This window comes from Takifugu flavidus, chromosome 1, assembly GCF_003711565.1.
Source record: "Takifugu flavidus isolate HTHZ2018 chromosome 1, ASM371156v2, whole genome shotgun sequence".
NCBI lineage: Eukaryota > Metazoa > Chordata > Actinopteri > Tetraodontiformes > Tetraodontidae > Takifugu > Takifugu flavidus.
In genome coordinates, this window is record NC_079520.1 from 11,231,849 (window position 1) to 11,247,483 (window position 15,635).

The following is a 15,635-nucleotide window of genomic DNA, read 5'->3' on the forward strand; positions in this document are numbered from 1 at the left end:
GGACGGGGCTTTAGGTGGGATAGAGGGCTGAAAAAAGTTCACTTTTCCCTGCCGGGTGCCAAGAGAACAGGACAGGACTCAACTTTGCCGGAGCCGCAGCTGTGGCAAGTTGCCCATTTACTTCCATTTTCCTCATATAGCATAAAAAGAGAAGAACAGTTTGGTATTTATCGATTAGTCCGAATGATTTGTTAGTTATTTGGCTGATTTCTTTTTTTAAGCTACGGGGAGAAAAATGTTTTGGTTGAAATCTAAATATCTCAAAACTCAAAACCGAGCAGACAAGAACAAGCAGATTTTAACACAATTTTTAAAAAGCATTTCTCTCGTTTTAGCGACTCTTTATGGACGTCAATGCTGCGTTTTCAGATTCGACAGGCGATCATTTTAGACTTTGGCTTGATGTGTGACAAATCTGAGTTGTTCTCTTTTACGTGTCTTACTTTTGGTGCTATCCATTCTTTTCCCCCCGACCCCGCCCCCCTGTGCGCTGCCTGTCCTCTCTGTCCCTTCCTACCCCACCCTTCATTTTGCAGTGCTACGGACCGATCATGGGTGACTGGAGCTTTCTGGGTAATATTTTAGAGGAAGTTAACGAGCACTCTACGGTGATCGGCCGGGTGTGGCTCACGGTCCTCTTCATCTTCCGTATCCTCATCCTGGGCACGGCGGCGGAGTTTGTATGGGGCGATGAACAGTCAGACTATGTCTGCAACACACAGCAGCCTGGTTGCGAGAACGTGTGCTACGACGAGGCCTTCCCGATCTCCCACATCCGCCTGTGGGTGCTGCAGATCATCTTTGTGTCCACACCATCTCTGGTGTACGTGGGTCATGCTGTGCACCACGTCCACATGGAGGAGAAACGCAAGGAGAGAGAGGAGGCAGAACTCAGCCGGCAGCAGGAGCTGAGCGAGGAACGTCTCCCTTTGGCGCCCGATCAGGGTAGTGTCCGCACCACTAAGGAGACCAGCACAAAGGGAAGCAAGAAGTTCAGGCTGGAGGGCACCCTGCTGAGGACCTACATCTGCCACATCATCTTCAAAACACTGTTTGAAGTGGGTTTTGTGGTGGGCCAGTACTTCCTGTATGGCTTTCGCATTCTGCCACTGTACAAATGCAGCCGCTGGCCTTGCCCTAACACGGTGGACTGCTTCGTGTCTCGTCCCACTGAGAAGACTGTCTTCATCATCTTCATGCTGGCCGTGGCCTGTGTCTCTCTCTTCCTCAACTTTGTGGAGATTAGTCACTTGGGCCTGAAGAAGATTCGCTTCGTCTTTCGCAAGCCCGTGCCGGCCCCAGCCCAAGGCGAGGGCTCGGCCCCGCTTCCAGCACCAGGGAAGAGCCTGCCTTCCCTAGCTGTGCCCTCCCTGCAGAGAGTGAAAGGTTACCGGCTGCTGGAGGAGGAGAAAGCTCCCCCAACTCATCTCTACCCTCTGGCTGAGGTGGGCATGGAGGCCGGCAGAGGGACCCCACCCTTCCAGGGGCTAGAGGAGAAGTCCCAGGAGGTGCTACCCATGGAGGACATCTCTAAGGTGTATGACGAGACTCTGCCCTCCTACACCCAGACCACTGAGACTGGGGGGGTCACATTACACGAAGAGGAAGAGGAAGAGGTAGAGGAAGAGCAGCCAGCAGAATCAGAGAAGGGAGAGGTGGTGGTGAGAGAGGAGGCAGAGGAAGTGGTGAACGTGGAGGAGGTAGCTGAAGCGGAGGCCACGGATACGATAGAAGACACCAGACCGTTGAGCCGACTGAGTAAAGCCAGCAGCAGGGCCAGGTCAGACGATCTCACAGTATGAACCTGTGACAGAGCTCTCACACACACCCCCGCGCACACACACACACCCCCGCACACACACACACCCCCGCACACACACTCACACACACACACACGCACACACACACACACACACACACACACACCCAATGTTTGAACATATGAGACACGCAAACCAACCAGGAGGCAGAAAATAAAGAACAGTGAATAATAGGAGTAGATTGAAGCATTCAAAAAGATTAAAATCCGCATGTTTATAACAAAATTCACATTTAATCAAAGAGGGGATAAGTAGGATTTTTTTTTTTACTGTGCATTCGTACATTTAAAAAAATGTGGAGAGGACACATACGGGGGAACGTTTTTACTTGATATTCCATTTTTAGCAATATTTTTTCTATTTTAATCATATAAAATGGAGGATTAGACATTTTTACACAGGATACGAGTAGACATGGAAAATGAAGTTGTGATAGATTTGTGTGTCTACCAATCAGCAACTTAACACCGTAGTTAGGCACCAACTTTCACCCCCATTCTGAAATCAAAAATGGCAAATGTAGCATCCATTTAGAGGCGTTGGTGACAGGAAACCACATTAAAGAGGTATTTAGCTCTTTGAGAGGAGGGTGAGGAGCTGTGAAGAGCGTACCATTCGTTTTTTCAGAGGTTAAGTCTCTGTGCAAGGCCTTAAACCCTTGTAACTCCTCATCTACAAATCTTGCAAGTGAGGAGAGATGTGAATAAAATTTCAGAACACTTCTCTCCGTTTTAGTGTCTGTATTTCATGTAGCAGGGCAAGAGCTGAGTTCTGGGAAATAAAAATCAAAGAAAAATTACAAAAAGACCACAGCTTGAATGTCTTTTTCAGTGTAACTCTGCATTTTAGGTTGTTTTGTAGAATTTAAGTAGAACTATGTACTGTGATCGCAGCTGTCCGTGGTGGAGAGCAGGGCTCATTTTGCCCTCTCAGAGAATGAACTCTGGTAGCGACCTCAGGCCAAATCCTCTCTTTTCGTGCTGTACAAACAGGCATCCGGGTGATAAAGATCACGCACCATCAGCACAATGTATTGTTAGAGGTGAGACAATAAAAGAAACCCCACTCATCAATGAAAACAAGCATCCTTGACCTGGATATAAAAGATGTGGATACTTGATTTAATGTGACCAGCCTAGGTTACATGCACAACAACAACACTGCACATGACACGCTTTCATATTTGCAGATTTAAAACAGACCACGGACAACTCTACTGTGCAAAATGCCCACGACCCATCATGTATATAATGTGGAGAACAGCTCTTTTTAGTCATTTTTAATTATATTTGTGATTAGCTTTGAAATAATATCCCAAACATAAGACAGCAAATTATTCTATTCATCTACAAAATAATATAAAGCATACTAAACTTTTAAGTATCACGTTGGTTATTTTGGGAATTTCCTTTCATATTCTTTTCCTCGTTTAGTCAAGCAGCTCTCACTGTACGTATGTTTCCTGTGCCTTATTTGTGAATGTAAATTATGTGAGATTGTAGCAAGTGAATTTACTGCTCTGGAGATTATGTGAAACTGAAATATTTGAGTTGTTGTTGTTTTGTTTTTTTTCTAAATCTGAATAGCATTTCTGTACACACCGAGACTTTTGTTAAGATGGTTCACAGGCGTGAACAGACTTTGATAGTTCAGGCTTGATCTCACAAACGCTACCTACAGAATGCTGGTTCTCATGAGCATGATGAAATAGCTCCACAGTGAACTCGGAGTGTGCAGCGCTCAAACAGAGCTTTCAAAAACCACACAACACTTCAAAGTTTTGTAATTCACGCTGGCCCTTTTGTACATCAAAATGACTCCTAGCGTATGACTTTTTGTATTTTAAGATTGTTGCATTGGCTGCATGTCTGTAAGACAATATGATTAATCTTTAAAGGAACGAAAAAGCAACACATTTTTACTAACTTGTAGTCTTTTTAGCTGATAGATGTGTGGCAGTATCTTCTTCTGGAATGAGAACCAACACAATAAAAAGTCACACGTGGTCACAAAGTGTTGTTTCAGTGATTTTGTGCAAAATACACACCCGCATAAGCTACCAGACGTACATCACTATTATGTTGTGGTGAGCTAAATCATTCCTAATAACTTCAAATGAATCTGACCCTGACCTTTGGCAGAAGATTTGTTCTCTCTTTCTACCTTTAGGATTTATATCAGCACTATCAGCAAAGGGGAGAAACATCTGAGCATCAAACCAGAGGTTTATTATATTATTAACAGAAAGAAGGTTCCACATTCAAATGAACATGTAACATGTGTGAAGAGACTGAAACTCGGACCAGTAGCAGTCTGACTCTTAGACTTACGGATCATGAATTTATGATTAATGAAAATAATTAAAGAAAAATACATTCATACATTTGCTCAGCCACAGTTACAAATTAATACATGGGACAAATTTTAGGCTGCCCTTTTAACGAAGCATCACATTTGAGACTGAACTTCCCCTTTTTAGGCAAGAGGGAATGCCACTATTTTTATTAGGGTTAACCGTGCACAAATTATTATGGCACAGCATCTGATGATTGAAGGCATTGAAATATTATGATCAGTATAATATATAGATAATATATAAACTATAATTTGGTATTAAAGCCCTTTTAAGCTCTCCAATAACACACTTATAATAACATTTTGATTGTGTCTTCATTTATAGAGGTCAACATGTTAAATATACATTTGTAAAAACAAAAATCATTGGTCATCATTCACGCCTAAAAAACAGAATGAAAGGTTTGTGGCATCAGTGTTTTTAAAAATTCAATCCTTAATTTAAATAGGTAAAAGACTCGGTGAGATTAAAATCAGCCTGATCACGAGGACAAGTTACATCCACACATTCAACAACAATAAAACGCCAGAACATGTGATAAATCTATTTTTAATAAGACAATTAAAAAACATGTACAAAACCTAACAGAAACTGTCTCGTGATCCTTTAAAATGGACTGAAATTCTTCGAAAGTGGTCAGTTCAAGTAGTCTCAGATACCTCTGGATACCTCATTCCAGGACCAGGACCAGCAAATCTGGTTTGTGTTAGCTCTCGGAACCGACAAGTGTAGATATAATGAGTGGAGTCTCTACACATGTAGCACCACAAATAGGTGGGAACCACCCCAATAAAAAGTTTGTTCTCGGCTTTGGAGGATCCAAGTAATGAAAAGCATCATTTCACATCATGTTGCAACAAACAGGAAAGAATAAAAAGACAATAATCAGTTATGGGAATAAAGTGCAGCTCAGCAATAATTTTAAATAAATTAAATACCATAGCCTGTTGAATAGGAATACATTGTTGATCTTTTAGAAAAAGTATTCAGTGTGAATCATCCTCTAGATGAATTGTTTCCTTTAGTTCATGTAATAAAGAAAATAAACTCAATATATTTCACATCAATTGTAAAAATTGTTGCATAGCTATATGCAATATAGAAAAAAATATACATAGAAAAACAAATATGATTTTACAAGAGGAAGCTTTAAAAATATACCCACACATATGAAGACTGGTTTCATAATGTGTCAGATCTGTGCAGATGAAAATGCCCTGAGTCAGCTGTACTCTCAAATGTGCTGGGATACAATCTTATTCAAATATATTGTTGCAGTTTGTAGTATTCGGCAACAAAGCTGTAGACATCATCTTTTTTAGGTAAAGGTGAACAACATGGATATGTTAAGATCATTAAACAAGAAGCTGAGGGTCCAGCCGGACTACAGCTTGTTCCTTCATCTCAAAGGGAGGCAGATTCCTAAAGACAAAGTTTCATTAATTTGAACATCAAAAATACACAAAATGGAGACAAAACAAACAGCATGAAACACACAAATAACTCATACCGCTTCTATTCCTGCTGGAACTTCTCTAGTGGTTCTCTTTGGAGTGCTGGCCATTGTTTGGACTGCTTGCCAGGGCCTGAGTAATGGTATGCTTCATAGACATGTACATGTTACTTTGATTGTATCATATATACTTATATTTACTTGAGCTTGTGTAGTGTTGTTGTAAATTTTACCTGTTAATTTTCCCAGATGTGCAGAGGAACCGGATCACACCCGCAACAACAATAATTGAAATTAAAAGGCCAAACAAGGTCCAACAAACTGTACAATGACCTGTAGATGACATGATTCAAGACATTATAATGTCAGAGTAAATGGTGACACTTTAAGCTAATACCCAGTAGAAGTGTGTTTCCAGGAGGTTCTAATTCTCCGGGCATCTGTGTGCCAGGCTCGGTGAACAGTAATGCATGAATCCATACGTGTCACAATTTCAAAAAAGGTTGTGAGGACCAGCTGATGCAGATGCTTAAAACATCATGCTGCTACAACTAATCAATCTAAAATAACTGTTTCAATACATTATTAAATTGAAGCTGAATTATTGAAACAGAAATCTTTTTAATCAGCAAAGATGTCTCAGACACAGAATTTAACCAAGTTTTCAAAACGCAGAACATCTGTGGCAGAAAGAGGTTTTACCAGTTAGAAACATGTCACCAGATATGCAGGATGATCACACAAGATCCAAAGGTTGCTTTTTTCAGTATTGCACCCTTTAGGGACGTCACTTCCACCTCAACGTTTACAATAATTACATTCAATTCTGGGAATATTCACGTGTGTGTAGATATGGTCAACTAGATTAGCAGGAATAGTGCATGTTGTTTAAAGTTCCTGTCATGTTTCTGGGTAAAAGACTGTCTAAAGCTCTATGAGCTTCAGGGCCTGGGTGAGTTCTCCGCTGTGTTCATGTCAAACACAGAATAAATGGAAACTCCACAGTGGAAATAAAAGCTGAAGACTGTAAACCAAAGCTCACCTGCATTATTGTGGACATACAGGTGGCCGTACTTTGAGCCGTATTCGTTAGAAGCCTCACACTGGTAAAGGCCATTCAGGGATGCATCCATGGTCAAGAACTTAAGTCTTCCATCTTTAACAGTGACAGACGACTCTGGCCATGAGCCATCAATCCTGAAAACATCAAAATAAACCTCAATATTGAAACAAGAGACCAGAAAAATAATGGCAACTGAGGAGTTCAATTAAAGTTACATTTTGCTTTCTCTTATACAAATAGACGTACCTATATTTGAATTTAACACAATTGATCTTAAATGTTTCAGTTATCCTGTGATGGTGATTGAAGAAATGTGATCCTTTGACAGCTCTAATTTGTTAATGACATATACCATTATTATTATTATTATTATTAGTCTCACAACCTGAGACACCCGAGGATGCTGGCCTAATGCTACACCAATAAATCCCCTGTGAAATGTGGAATGAAACATACAATTGAATGGTGCTCAACACATTGCCCTCGTCCAAATGAGACAACAGAAAATGCAGAACCTTCCATTCAGGACAGGTTACATGGTCAACATTCACCCAGTCGTTGCCGTACTCTGCAGGCCATTGTGGCTGGTATATTAGGAGAGGATTGGATGGGATGATCCTTTATTTGACCCATACTTGGAAATTTGTAGTGTTGCAATGGCGAAGAATGCTGTGGAACCTTAATAGCTACTATGAAAATACAACAACCAGGAAATCTTGCTGCCTTTTTGGACTTTGTACTAACAAAGAAAAAATCACAGTACTTTCAACATCTCACTGTCTTTGAGCCTTTTCTTCTCAACTGAGATGTAAGATAAAAACACCCTAAAGGTCTAAACTGTTTAACTTCAAATACAGTAATAAATTAAATCAGCTATGTAAATAACTTTACATTATTTGAACATTGTTTCACATGTGTGAATGTATTCTTGCACATATATTATTGCATAGCTTTAACACGTCTTAATGAACAGTTATTATCACACAGGTTTTTAATGTAATTATTGCACATCTGTTCATATACATGTTAAACTTCAACACTCCGGTTTAAATGTGCTTATTGTGGTGTTGGACAGCAGACCTCAATTCACAGAGACACAAGGTGCCTGCACCACACAGAGTCAATTTTAAGGTGGAATCTTTATGGTATGTCAATTTATTTTTGTCAATTTCTACTTTGGTCCAAAGTAAGAAACTAAAAGAGGACGAGCTGGAACTTGTCCCTACTTTCATAGTGCAGGGATTTATGATCCAGGTCATGGTCACAACGTAGTTTATATAAAGCCTCAAGAATAGGCTACGAGGGCATTTATTCATCCAAGTCCATAGTGACGGTGAGAGTGAGGCTGAACCTGATCAGCCATTATCAATACTGGCCTTTTTCATCAGACAGGAACAAGGTTTTTCTTTGAGAGAAATGAACAGATGTTGGTTGCAACCACTCTACCTGGTCCAGACAATCTCTGGCTTTGGCTTGGCAGCAGTGTCACAGGAAAAAGAACCATCTGGTTGCTCATTGATATTCACTTCAGAGGGAGGAACTATAAAAACAAAAAGGCTGTGTTACTGCTGCAAGTAAAAACATACAGAGTTCATTTCAGAACAATGGATCACCCTTTGCATGGCTTCCCTCTGGACTGAGGCACGACATGTACCCTATTTACTAATTATGCTATATTTACTTAATTACTATGATGTGTGAAGAACTTCTGTCATTTTAAAAAGTGACATATAACAAGTGTTATTATTTATTGTGAGTGTAGTAGAAAAGTCAAAGGATAAATGTGTTGATGCATTGCCAACTCTTCAGACTTCATTTATGCTGTGATTGCACTAATAATACTGTAAATCCATGTTGCCACTCAGCTGTGACATGTGTGTAGTGACGTCACATGAGCTAGGCTGTAAAACATCCCACACAAATAAGGGAACATACGGGTCGTGTTATCTGCTTCATCACTCTGGTTGACAGTGACTCACTGTACAAACAAAGGTGCTGTTGAGAGCAGCCTTAACTTCACCTTAACTGTCGTTTATCTGCACCTGCCACTGAATAAAACGGTTGTTGGAGTTCGTTACTTATCTACACGTTACTTTTTTCTTTAGTGGTGTTTCAAGGACACAAAGCTGGCGTTGCGAAACCACAGGAAACGGTTGGAGGCGTTAGAGATAAATTAACATGTATTTTACATTTATAATAAAAATAAGCCAGCCAGGACTGCAGCTCACTGTGTTCCCTAATTTGACAGGGAACAAAGTAAAAACTCAAAAGATTTCACAGACTTTAGCTTAGTTCTCTTTACAGTGTAATATACATGTGGCTCAGGACTACAACACGGTCTCATATTCATTTTTAAACATCTGTGCTTGTGCGTGGACCAAGACATGAAGAAGTCACTTGTTTAAGCCATTAAATAATTTTTCACAAAGGCGCCCAGAAGTTTCTCTAGAAGAACATGCTGGTCCACTTAATAGGTTCAAGGAAAAGAAAAACAAAGGGATGCATTAGTAAATACATGGTCATTTGCACAAAGTTTTAATGTCTCTGAAGCACAACAAGCTTGAAGTACTGTCTCAAGGCTGACCTGTGCTCGTTGGGCTTTAAGGCTCTTGTGCATGTATTTATCCAAATATGATGTTTGGTCTATTTCTGAAACAACAGAGTGAATCTGCCATATTTTTAAATATTGATTCACCATAATCCACAGATACAATGACATTAATCTCCTCCAAAATGTAATCATTTGACAGCCCACTGTAAATCTAGTTAAAAGAAAAATTAAGACATTTTAAAAAGGAGAGAGGTTTATTTGTAGTGATTTGAAGATTTATTTTACCACAACTGGAAGCTTCTCTGCATCTAACACAATAAACAGAACATGTTCAGTTCTTTTACTACACTGTTCCTATCTTCACAATGTGAGGTAACAGTGCGAGTGAGAAATTGGTGTTTAGAGGAATATTAATACTCACAGTAAATCTGTATGGTGAAGGGCAGAGTTTGGTCTTTAGTGGCTTTACTGGTGACGACACACTGGACCAACTGTTGATCGAGTTCTCTGGATGGGACTCCAACAAGCGAGCTAACGGTAGTTACTGTTCCATTCTGGTGCCTAATAGCATTGCTAATAGTTGTGAGATTCCCTGGTAAATTACCAAAGAGCCAAGACACAGTTGCAGGTGGTTTGGAACCAGCAGCTGTGCAGGTAGCGAGGGAAACCTCCTTATCACCCAAAACAGGATGATTGTCAACTAGGCTTGAAACCGGAGGCACTAGAAGGATTACAGTTCACACCAATGTCAAACAAGTCACTTCAGAGACTGACTTTCACTCTCTGGCTCCTTTCACACATGCACTCTATTCCTGAAGTCGTGCACCAGATGATCGTTTACTACATTGTATTCTGGTTCATGCACCCACCATTATGATCACTGAGAGGGGACTCTTGAATTGACATTGAATTGTAGCTAGTTGGTTCAGTTTCAGAATTTTCTGGTGGAGCTGATGTTGAAGCAAACACAGCTCTAAACATTCTCTGGAGTGCACATGTGAGAGAGGCTTCAGACACACAAATATACATACCAACAACATTTAGAGATATCGTTTTCTGCTGCTGAGTTCCACTGGGGTACAAAGAGAAGGCACAAGTGTAGATTCCTTCATCCATCAGTGTGATGCCGGACAGCTCCAAAGATCCATTTTTATCATCAATGTTTCCAATGAATTTGACTCGGTCACCATCTCCATTTATAACTTTTAGTCCAGATCCTGGCGTAATGGTAACAAATTCTGAATCCTGAGGGTGACCTCTAGTATACCTCTCCCATGATATCAGAGACACAGAGTCATTGGTGTCGATGACACTGCACAATAAGACACCTGTTTCTCCTTGAATGACCGATACGTCCCTTCCAACCACAGACGGGGCTGAAAGATAGAGATAAAAGTCTCATTCAAATCTGATTTAATCAGCAACACACAGGCTGAAATGGAAAATGTCTCATGAATTAAATTCAACAGTTTTTCCTTATTCCACCATAATCGGTTGACACAAAGACATGAAAATTCATCTGACTCGCCGCAACATTATGAACCGATGATTTAGACCAAAATAAAGAAATTCACAGACTAACTGGGAAAAGAATGCAACAGATACATATGTTTGTTTGCGAGGTGGGTGGGTGTGGGTTCACATGTCAGTGGTCTGGCAGGTGGTTTGGAAGAAGGAAGGTAATAAATTCACCTGGAATAATGAAATAAATATAACTGTCTCTCGTTTCCGCATTCATGTTGATGGTCCAAAGGTTGCCCATATGGGCGTTGGCAGAGTTTGCCCCTGAATGGGTCGCCAGCTCGGCATACGACCCGCTATCCGCGATGATTACAAATTACAACCCCTAATCTCTACCAAAATACATCGTAGGTCTACATTCATGGCTTCTACAGTCACAATAGTAAATAAGATAATTACAAATTACAACCCCTAATCTCTACCAAAATACATCGTAGACCTACATTCATGGCTTCTACAGTCACAATAGCAAATAACAAGCTGATACCTCCGACAGTCGTACCCAGGGTCATCAGGAAGCCCACCGCAAATATGATGAAGATGTTGCGGAAAAAAGACATAATCAACCGACCATGGAGGAAACTTCTCTTGGTTTGTGCTTCTGTTTATCAGTACAGGGGAGGACACGCCTTCTTCAGGGTGACGTCACTTCCTATGATCACAGACGGAGAGTTTCACGTGCTCCTCGATACGCAGTGAAATAATAATAATAATAATAACAATAATAATAATAATAATAATAATAATAATAATAATAATAACCCTCCTGGGCTACCACCTTATCGTGATGGAGGGGTTTGCGTGGCTCAATGATCCTCGGAGCTCCGTTGTCTGGGGCTTTATGCCCCTGGTAGGTAGTGATGGGACAAGCGACACTGGTGCGTCAGCACTGTGCCGAGAGCTCAAGAGTGAAACCCCGTATCGGTGCATGTATTGCTTTAAGAAAGAATCACGTGACCGATACAGGAATTGTATCATTTGGATGTGCCGCGTCAAAGTGTGTTTATAAGGAAACAAACTGGATCGACATGTCGTGGGTTTGTTGGATGGAGTTTTGCAGTTGCGCAATTATGGATCGTTCTAAGAAGTTTTCCCCAGTGTGGAATAATTTTGATCTTGTGACTCCAAACAAGGGAAATCTTTTTCTCCTTTGAGCATTGTTTACTGTTATATACAATTTTTAACGGTGGCACAATGCACTCACTTTATCAGGTGAATGACCTGTGATACATATGATAGTAAGTTAAAAAGCCTTACAGTTGCTTTATTCATTTTATCTCATAAATACGAGATCAGGATCTCGTATTTATGAGATAGGGTGTCTGTTTTTAACAAGTGAATGCAATGCGCCACCTTAGTTTTTACTCTGTTCTAGTAAGAGGTTTGAATTGTTTTCAGATAAATTCACTTTTTATGTTATTGTAGGTGTCTTACATCAATAAGAGCACTTCATCAATGCTGAGGCATTATAGAGCTCGGCATGGCATGAAGAATTGGCAGATACTCGTGAGAGAACCAGAAAACATATCCACATCTGCATCAACTTGCACTTAAAACTCTCTGCTCACCATCGTCATCTGCACCGTGTGAAAGAGTATTTTCTAAGGCTGGGGAGCTGGTGTTTAAGAGGAGAAATCGCCTTGGAGCAAAGACACTCCAAAAACTTTTGTTCCTCAATAAAAATTCATAACTTTTTTGTCTTTTATTTCATATGATTTAACAGTTAACAAATGTGTGTACATAAGTAAAAAATTGTAACTCTGAATTGTAACTCAAATTTGCTATATTTTACATACCAACTCAGTTAAGCAAACAAGGAATTCCTTTACCTGCAATCATTTTATAACTACTGCAGGGGTCACTATCGGGTGACCAACACCGTATCAATACAGTGCCGACAGTTTGTGTAGTGTGTCAATACACTCCTTGAGGTATCATCGTCCCATCACTAGTGCTGGCCATTGTTTTGACTGCATGCCAGGGCCTGAGTAATGGTATGCTTCATAGACATGTACATGTTACTTTGATTGCATCATATATACTTATATTTACTTGAGCTTGTGTAGTGTTGTTGTAAATTTTACCTGTTTTTCCAACACATGGCGAGCAACAGGATCACACCCACAGCAAAAACAGAAATGAAAATGACTGACAAGGTCCAACAAAACGTACAATGACCTGTAGATGACATGATTCAAGACATTATAATGTCAGAGTAAATGGTGACACTTTAAGCTAATACCCAGTACAAGTGTGTTTCCGGTAGGTTCTAATTCTCCGGGCATCTGTGTGCCAGGCTCGGTGAACAGTTATGCATGAATCCATACGTGTCACAATTTCAAAAAAGGTTGTGAGGACCAGCTGATGCAGATGCTTAAAACATCATGCTGCTACAACTAATCAATCTAAAATAACTGTGTTTCAATACATTATTAAACTGAAGCTGAATTATTGAAACAGAAATCTTTTTAATCAGCAAAGATGTCTCAGACACAGAATTTCACCAAGTTTTCAAAAAGCAGAACATCTGTGGCAGAAAGAGGTTTTACCAGTTAGAAACATGTTACCAGAATCAGAATCAGATTTATTCATTGCCATTGTTCATGTAGTACACAGTATTACACAAGCTAGGAATTTGTCTCGGTGTGACGCTGCAACATTCAACATAGAGAAGACAATAAACATGAGAATAAGATAAATAAGATAAAACACACACATATATATATATATATATATATATATATATATATATATATATATATATATATATATATATATATAAATAGTAAGGAATAGGTAATGTGTATTCCTATAATGTGCAAGAGCAGCAGTTAAGTTAAGGTTAGAAGTCCACAGTGCAGGTCAATGCAAAAGTAGTGTATTGTTCGTGAGTCCGACTGGCTGCTGTTCATGGTGCTTAAGTGCTAAGTCACTTGGTGTTCAGCAGCCTGATGGCAGAGGGGAAGAAGCTGTTCATGTAGCGGGAGGTTTTGGTCCGAATGGACCGTAGTCTCCTGCCTGAGGGGAGGGGGGAAAACAGTCCGTGACCAGGGTGGGAAGGGTCGGCCGTGATCCGACCTGCACACCTCCGGGTCCTGGAGATATACAGGTCCTGGATGGATGGAAGCCTGCAGCCCATCACCTTCTCGGCAGCGCGCACGACGCGCTGCAGCCTCAGTCTGTCCCTGGCAGTGGCACCAGCATACCACACGGTGATGGAGGAGGTGAGGATGGAGGAGGTGAGGATGGACTCGATGATGGCCGTATAAAACTGCACCAACATCCTGGGAGGCAGTTTGAGCTTCCTCAGCTTCCGTAGGAAGAACATCCTTTGCTGGGCCTTCTTGATGAGGGAGCTGATGGTTGGCTCCCACTTAAGGTCCCGGGTGATGGTGGTGCCCAGGAAGTGGAAGGAGTCCACACTGGTGATGGGGGAGTCCATGAGGGCAAGGGGGGGCAAAGGGGCTGTGACTTTCCTGAAGTCCACAATCATCTCCACTGTCTTCTGAGCGTTCAGCTGCAGGTTGTTGTGTCCGCACCAGGACACCAGTCGAGCCACCTCCCTCCTGTAGGCAGTCTCATCGCCATTGGAGATGAGACCGATGAGGGTGGTGTCATCCGCAAACTTGATCAGCTTGACAGACTGGTGGCTTGAGGTGCAGCAGTTTGTGTACAGGGAGAAGAGGAGGGGGGAAAGTACCGGTACTCAGCCCTGGGGTGATCCAGTGCTGATGGAGACAGAGTCCCAGACAGTCTTCCCCAGCCGCACGTACTGCCTCCGATCCGTCAGGAAGTGAGTGATCCACCTGCAGAGGGAGTCAGGCACACTAAGCTGGGACAGCTTGTCCTGTAGCAGAGCGGGGCGGATGGTGTTGAACGCAGAGCTGAAGTCCACGAACAGGATCCTCGCGTAGGTTCCCGGGGAGTCCAGATGCTGCAGGATGGAGTGAAGGGCCAGGTTGACCGCGTCGTCCACAGATCTGTTGGCTCTGTAGGCGAACTGCAGTGGATCCAGGAGGGGGGTGGTGATGGACTTGAGGGGTGGCAGGATCAGGCGCTCGAAGGACTTCATGACTACAGAGGTGAGCGCCACAGGTCTGTAGTCGTTAAGCCCAGTGATCCGTGGCTTCTTGGGGACAGGGACGATGGTTGAGGTTTTGAGGCAGGCTGGCACCTGGCACGACTCCAGGGAGGAGTTGAAGATGTCTGTGAAGACAGGAGTCAGCTCCTCTGCGCAGTGCCTCAGGGTGGAGGGAGACACGCCGTCCGGGCCAGGGGCGAGGAGGGGGGGGGGACTGATGGTGAGTGGTGGTGAGTGGAGGGGGGGGAGGAGGAGGGGACTGCCTTTGATGGAGTGAGGTCCATGGGGGCAGTGGCACTGGGGGGAGGGGAGGTGTTGGGCATGGCTGACGAGGTGTCAAAGCGGGCATAGTGGAGGGACAGACTCCGACAAAGGGCTTTGTCGTCCTGACCCTTTGAAGCCTGAGGCCTGTAGTCGGTGATCTGCCTCAGGCCTCTCCACACAGAAGCAGAGTCGTTAGCAGTAAACTGCTGCTGAAGTTTCTCTGAATACACAGATTCTCCTCAGTTCCTTGCTAAACCGGTATTTGGCCTCTCTGTAGCAGTCTCTGTCTCCACTTTTCAGCGCTGCTTCCTTTTCTTTCCTGATCTGTCTGAGTCTCGGTGTGAACCAGGGCTTGTCATTGGAATAACTCACCCTAGTGCGCATTGGTAGAAAGCACTCCTCACAAAAGTGGATATATGAGGTCACAGTGTCCGTGTACTCATCCAGATCATGTGTGGCCCCTTTAAACATGTCCCAGTCAGTTGTGTCTAAGCACATGCGCAGCTCCTCCACAGCCTCACTGGTC

At 42.2% G+C, this 15,635-nt stretch overlaps 3 protein-coding genes across 8 annotated transcripts in view; 1 reads left to right on the top strand and 2 right to left on the bottom strand.

The window, feature by feature from the left end:
- Positions 1-2,740, bottom strand: part of LOC130535200 (NAD(P)H dehydrogenase [quinone] 1-like) — a 164,623-nt gene extending 161,883 nt beyond the window's left edge. Inside the window, exon 1 of the mRNA XM_057050122.1 lies at positions 2,737-2,740. Within this exon, the coding sequence (XP_056906102.1) occupies positions 2,737-2,740 (4 nt within the window). The remainder of the gene's footprint in view (positions 1-2,736) is intronic.
- On the top strand, positions 543-1,802 carry LOC130535105 (gap junction alpha-8 protein-like). The gene has a single exon (XM_057049959.1). The coding sequence runs from the start codon at positions 552-554 to the stop codon at positions 1,800-1,802; it is 1,251 nt and encodes a 416-aa protein (XP_056905939.1). The 5' UTR covers positions 543-551.
- Positions 2,741-4,027: 1,287 nt separating the features above from the next.
- LOC130535128 (nectin-1-like) lies at positions 4,028-11,439 on the bottom strand. 6 transcript variants are annotated; one of them, XM_057050008.1, is made up of 8 exons: positions 11,267-11,439; positions 10,275-10,619; positions 9,665-9,964; positions 8,139-8,232; positions 6,672-6,826; positions 5,863-5,962; positions 5,687-5,777; positions 4,028-5,598 (listed from the first exon to the last, which is right to left on the bottom strand). In XM_057050008.1, the coding sequence occupies exons 1-8, from the start codon at positions 11,322-11,324 to the stop codon at positions 5,581-5,583; spliced, it is 1,161 nt and encodes a 386-aa protein (XP_056905988.1). In that variant the 5' UTR covers positions 11,325-11,439; the 3' UTR covers positions 4,028-5,580. The 6 variants fall into 6 exon arrangements, 5 of the variants coding, with proteins under 5 accessions (XP_056905988.1, XP_056905981.1, XP_056906007.1 ...); XM_057050001.1 differs by having other exon boundaries at positions 11,252-11,433; XR_008953036.1 differs by having other exon boundaries at positions 5,537-5,598; positions 6,704-6,826; positions 11,252-11,432.
- Positions 11,440-15,635: the final 4,196 nt, after the last annotated feature.

Excerpts from the sequence above, each read along its gene's own strand:
- LOC130535105 (XM_057049959.1), top strand. The coding sequence starts at position 552 with ATGGGTGACTGGAGCTTTCTGGGTAATATTTTAGAGGAAGTTAACGAG.
- LOC130535128 (XM_057050001.1), bottom strand. The coding sequence starts at position 11,324 with ATGTCTTTTTTCCGCAACATCTTCATCATATTTGCGGTGGGCTTCCTG. Across the intron at positions 8,233-9,664 it reads CTTCACCATACAGATTTACT|TTCCTCCCTCTGAAGTGAAT; the intron begins GTGAGTATTAAT and ends TTGTTTTTATAG. Across the intron at positions 6,827-8,138 it reads CCAGAGATTGTCTGGACCAG|GATTGATGGCTCATGGCCAG; the intron begins GTAGAGTGGTTG and ends TGATGTTTTCAG.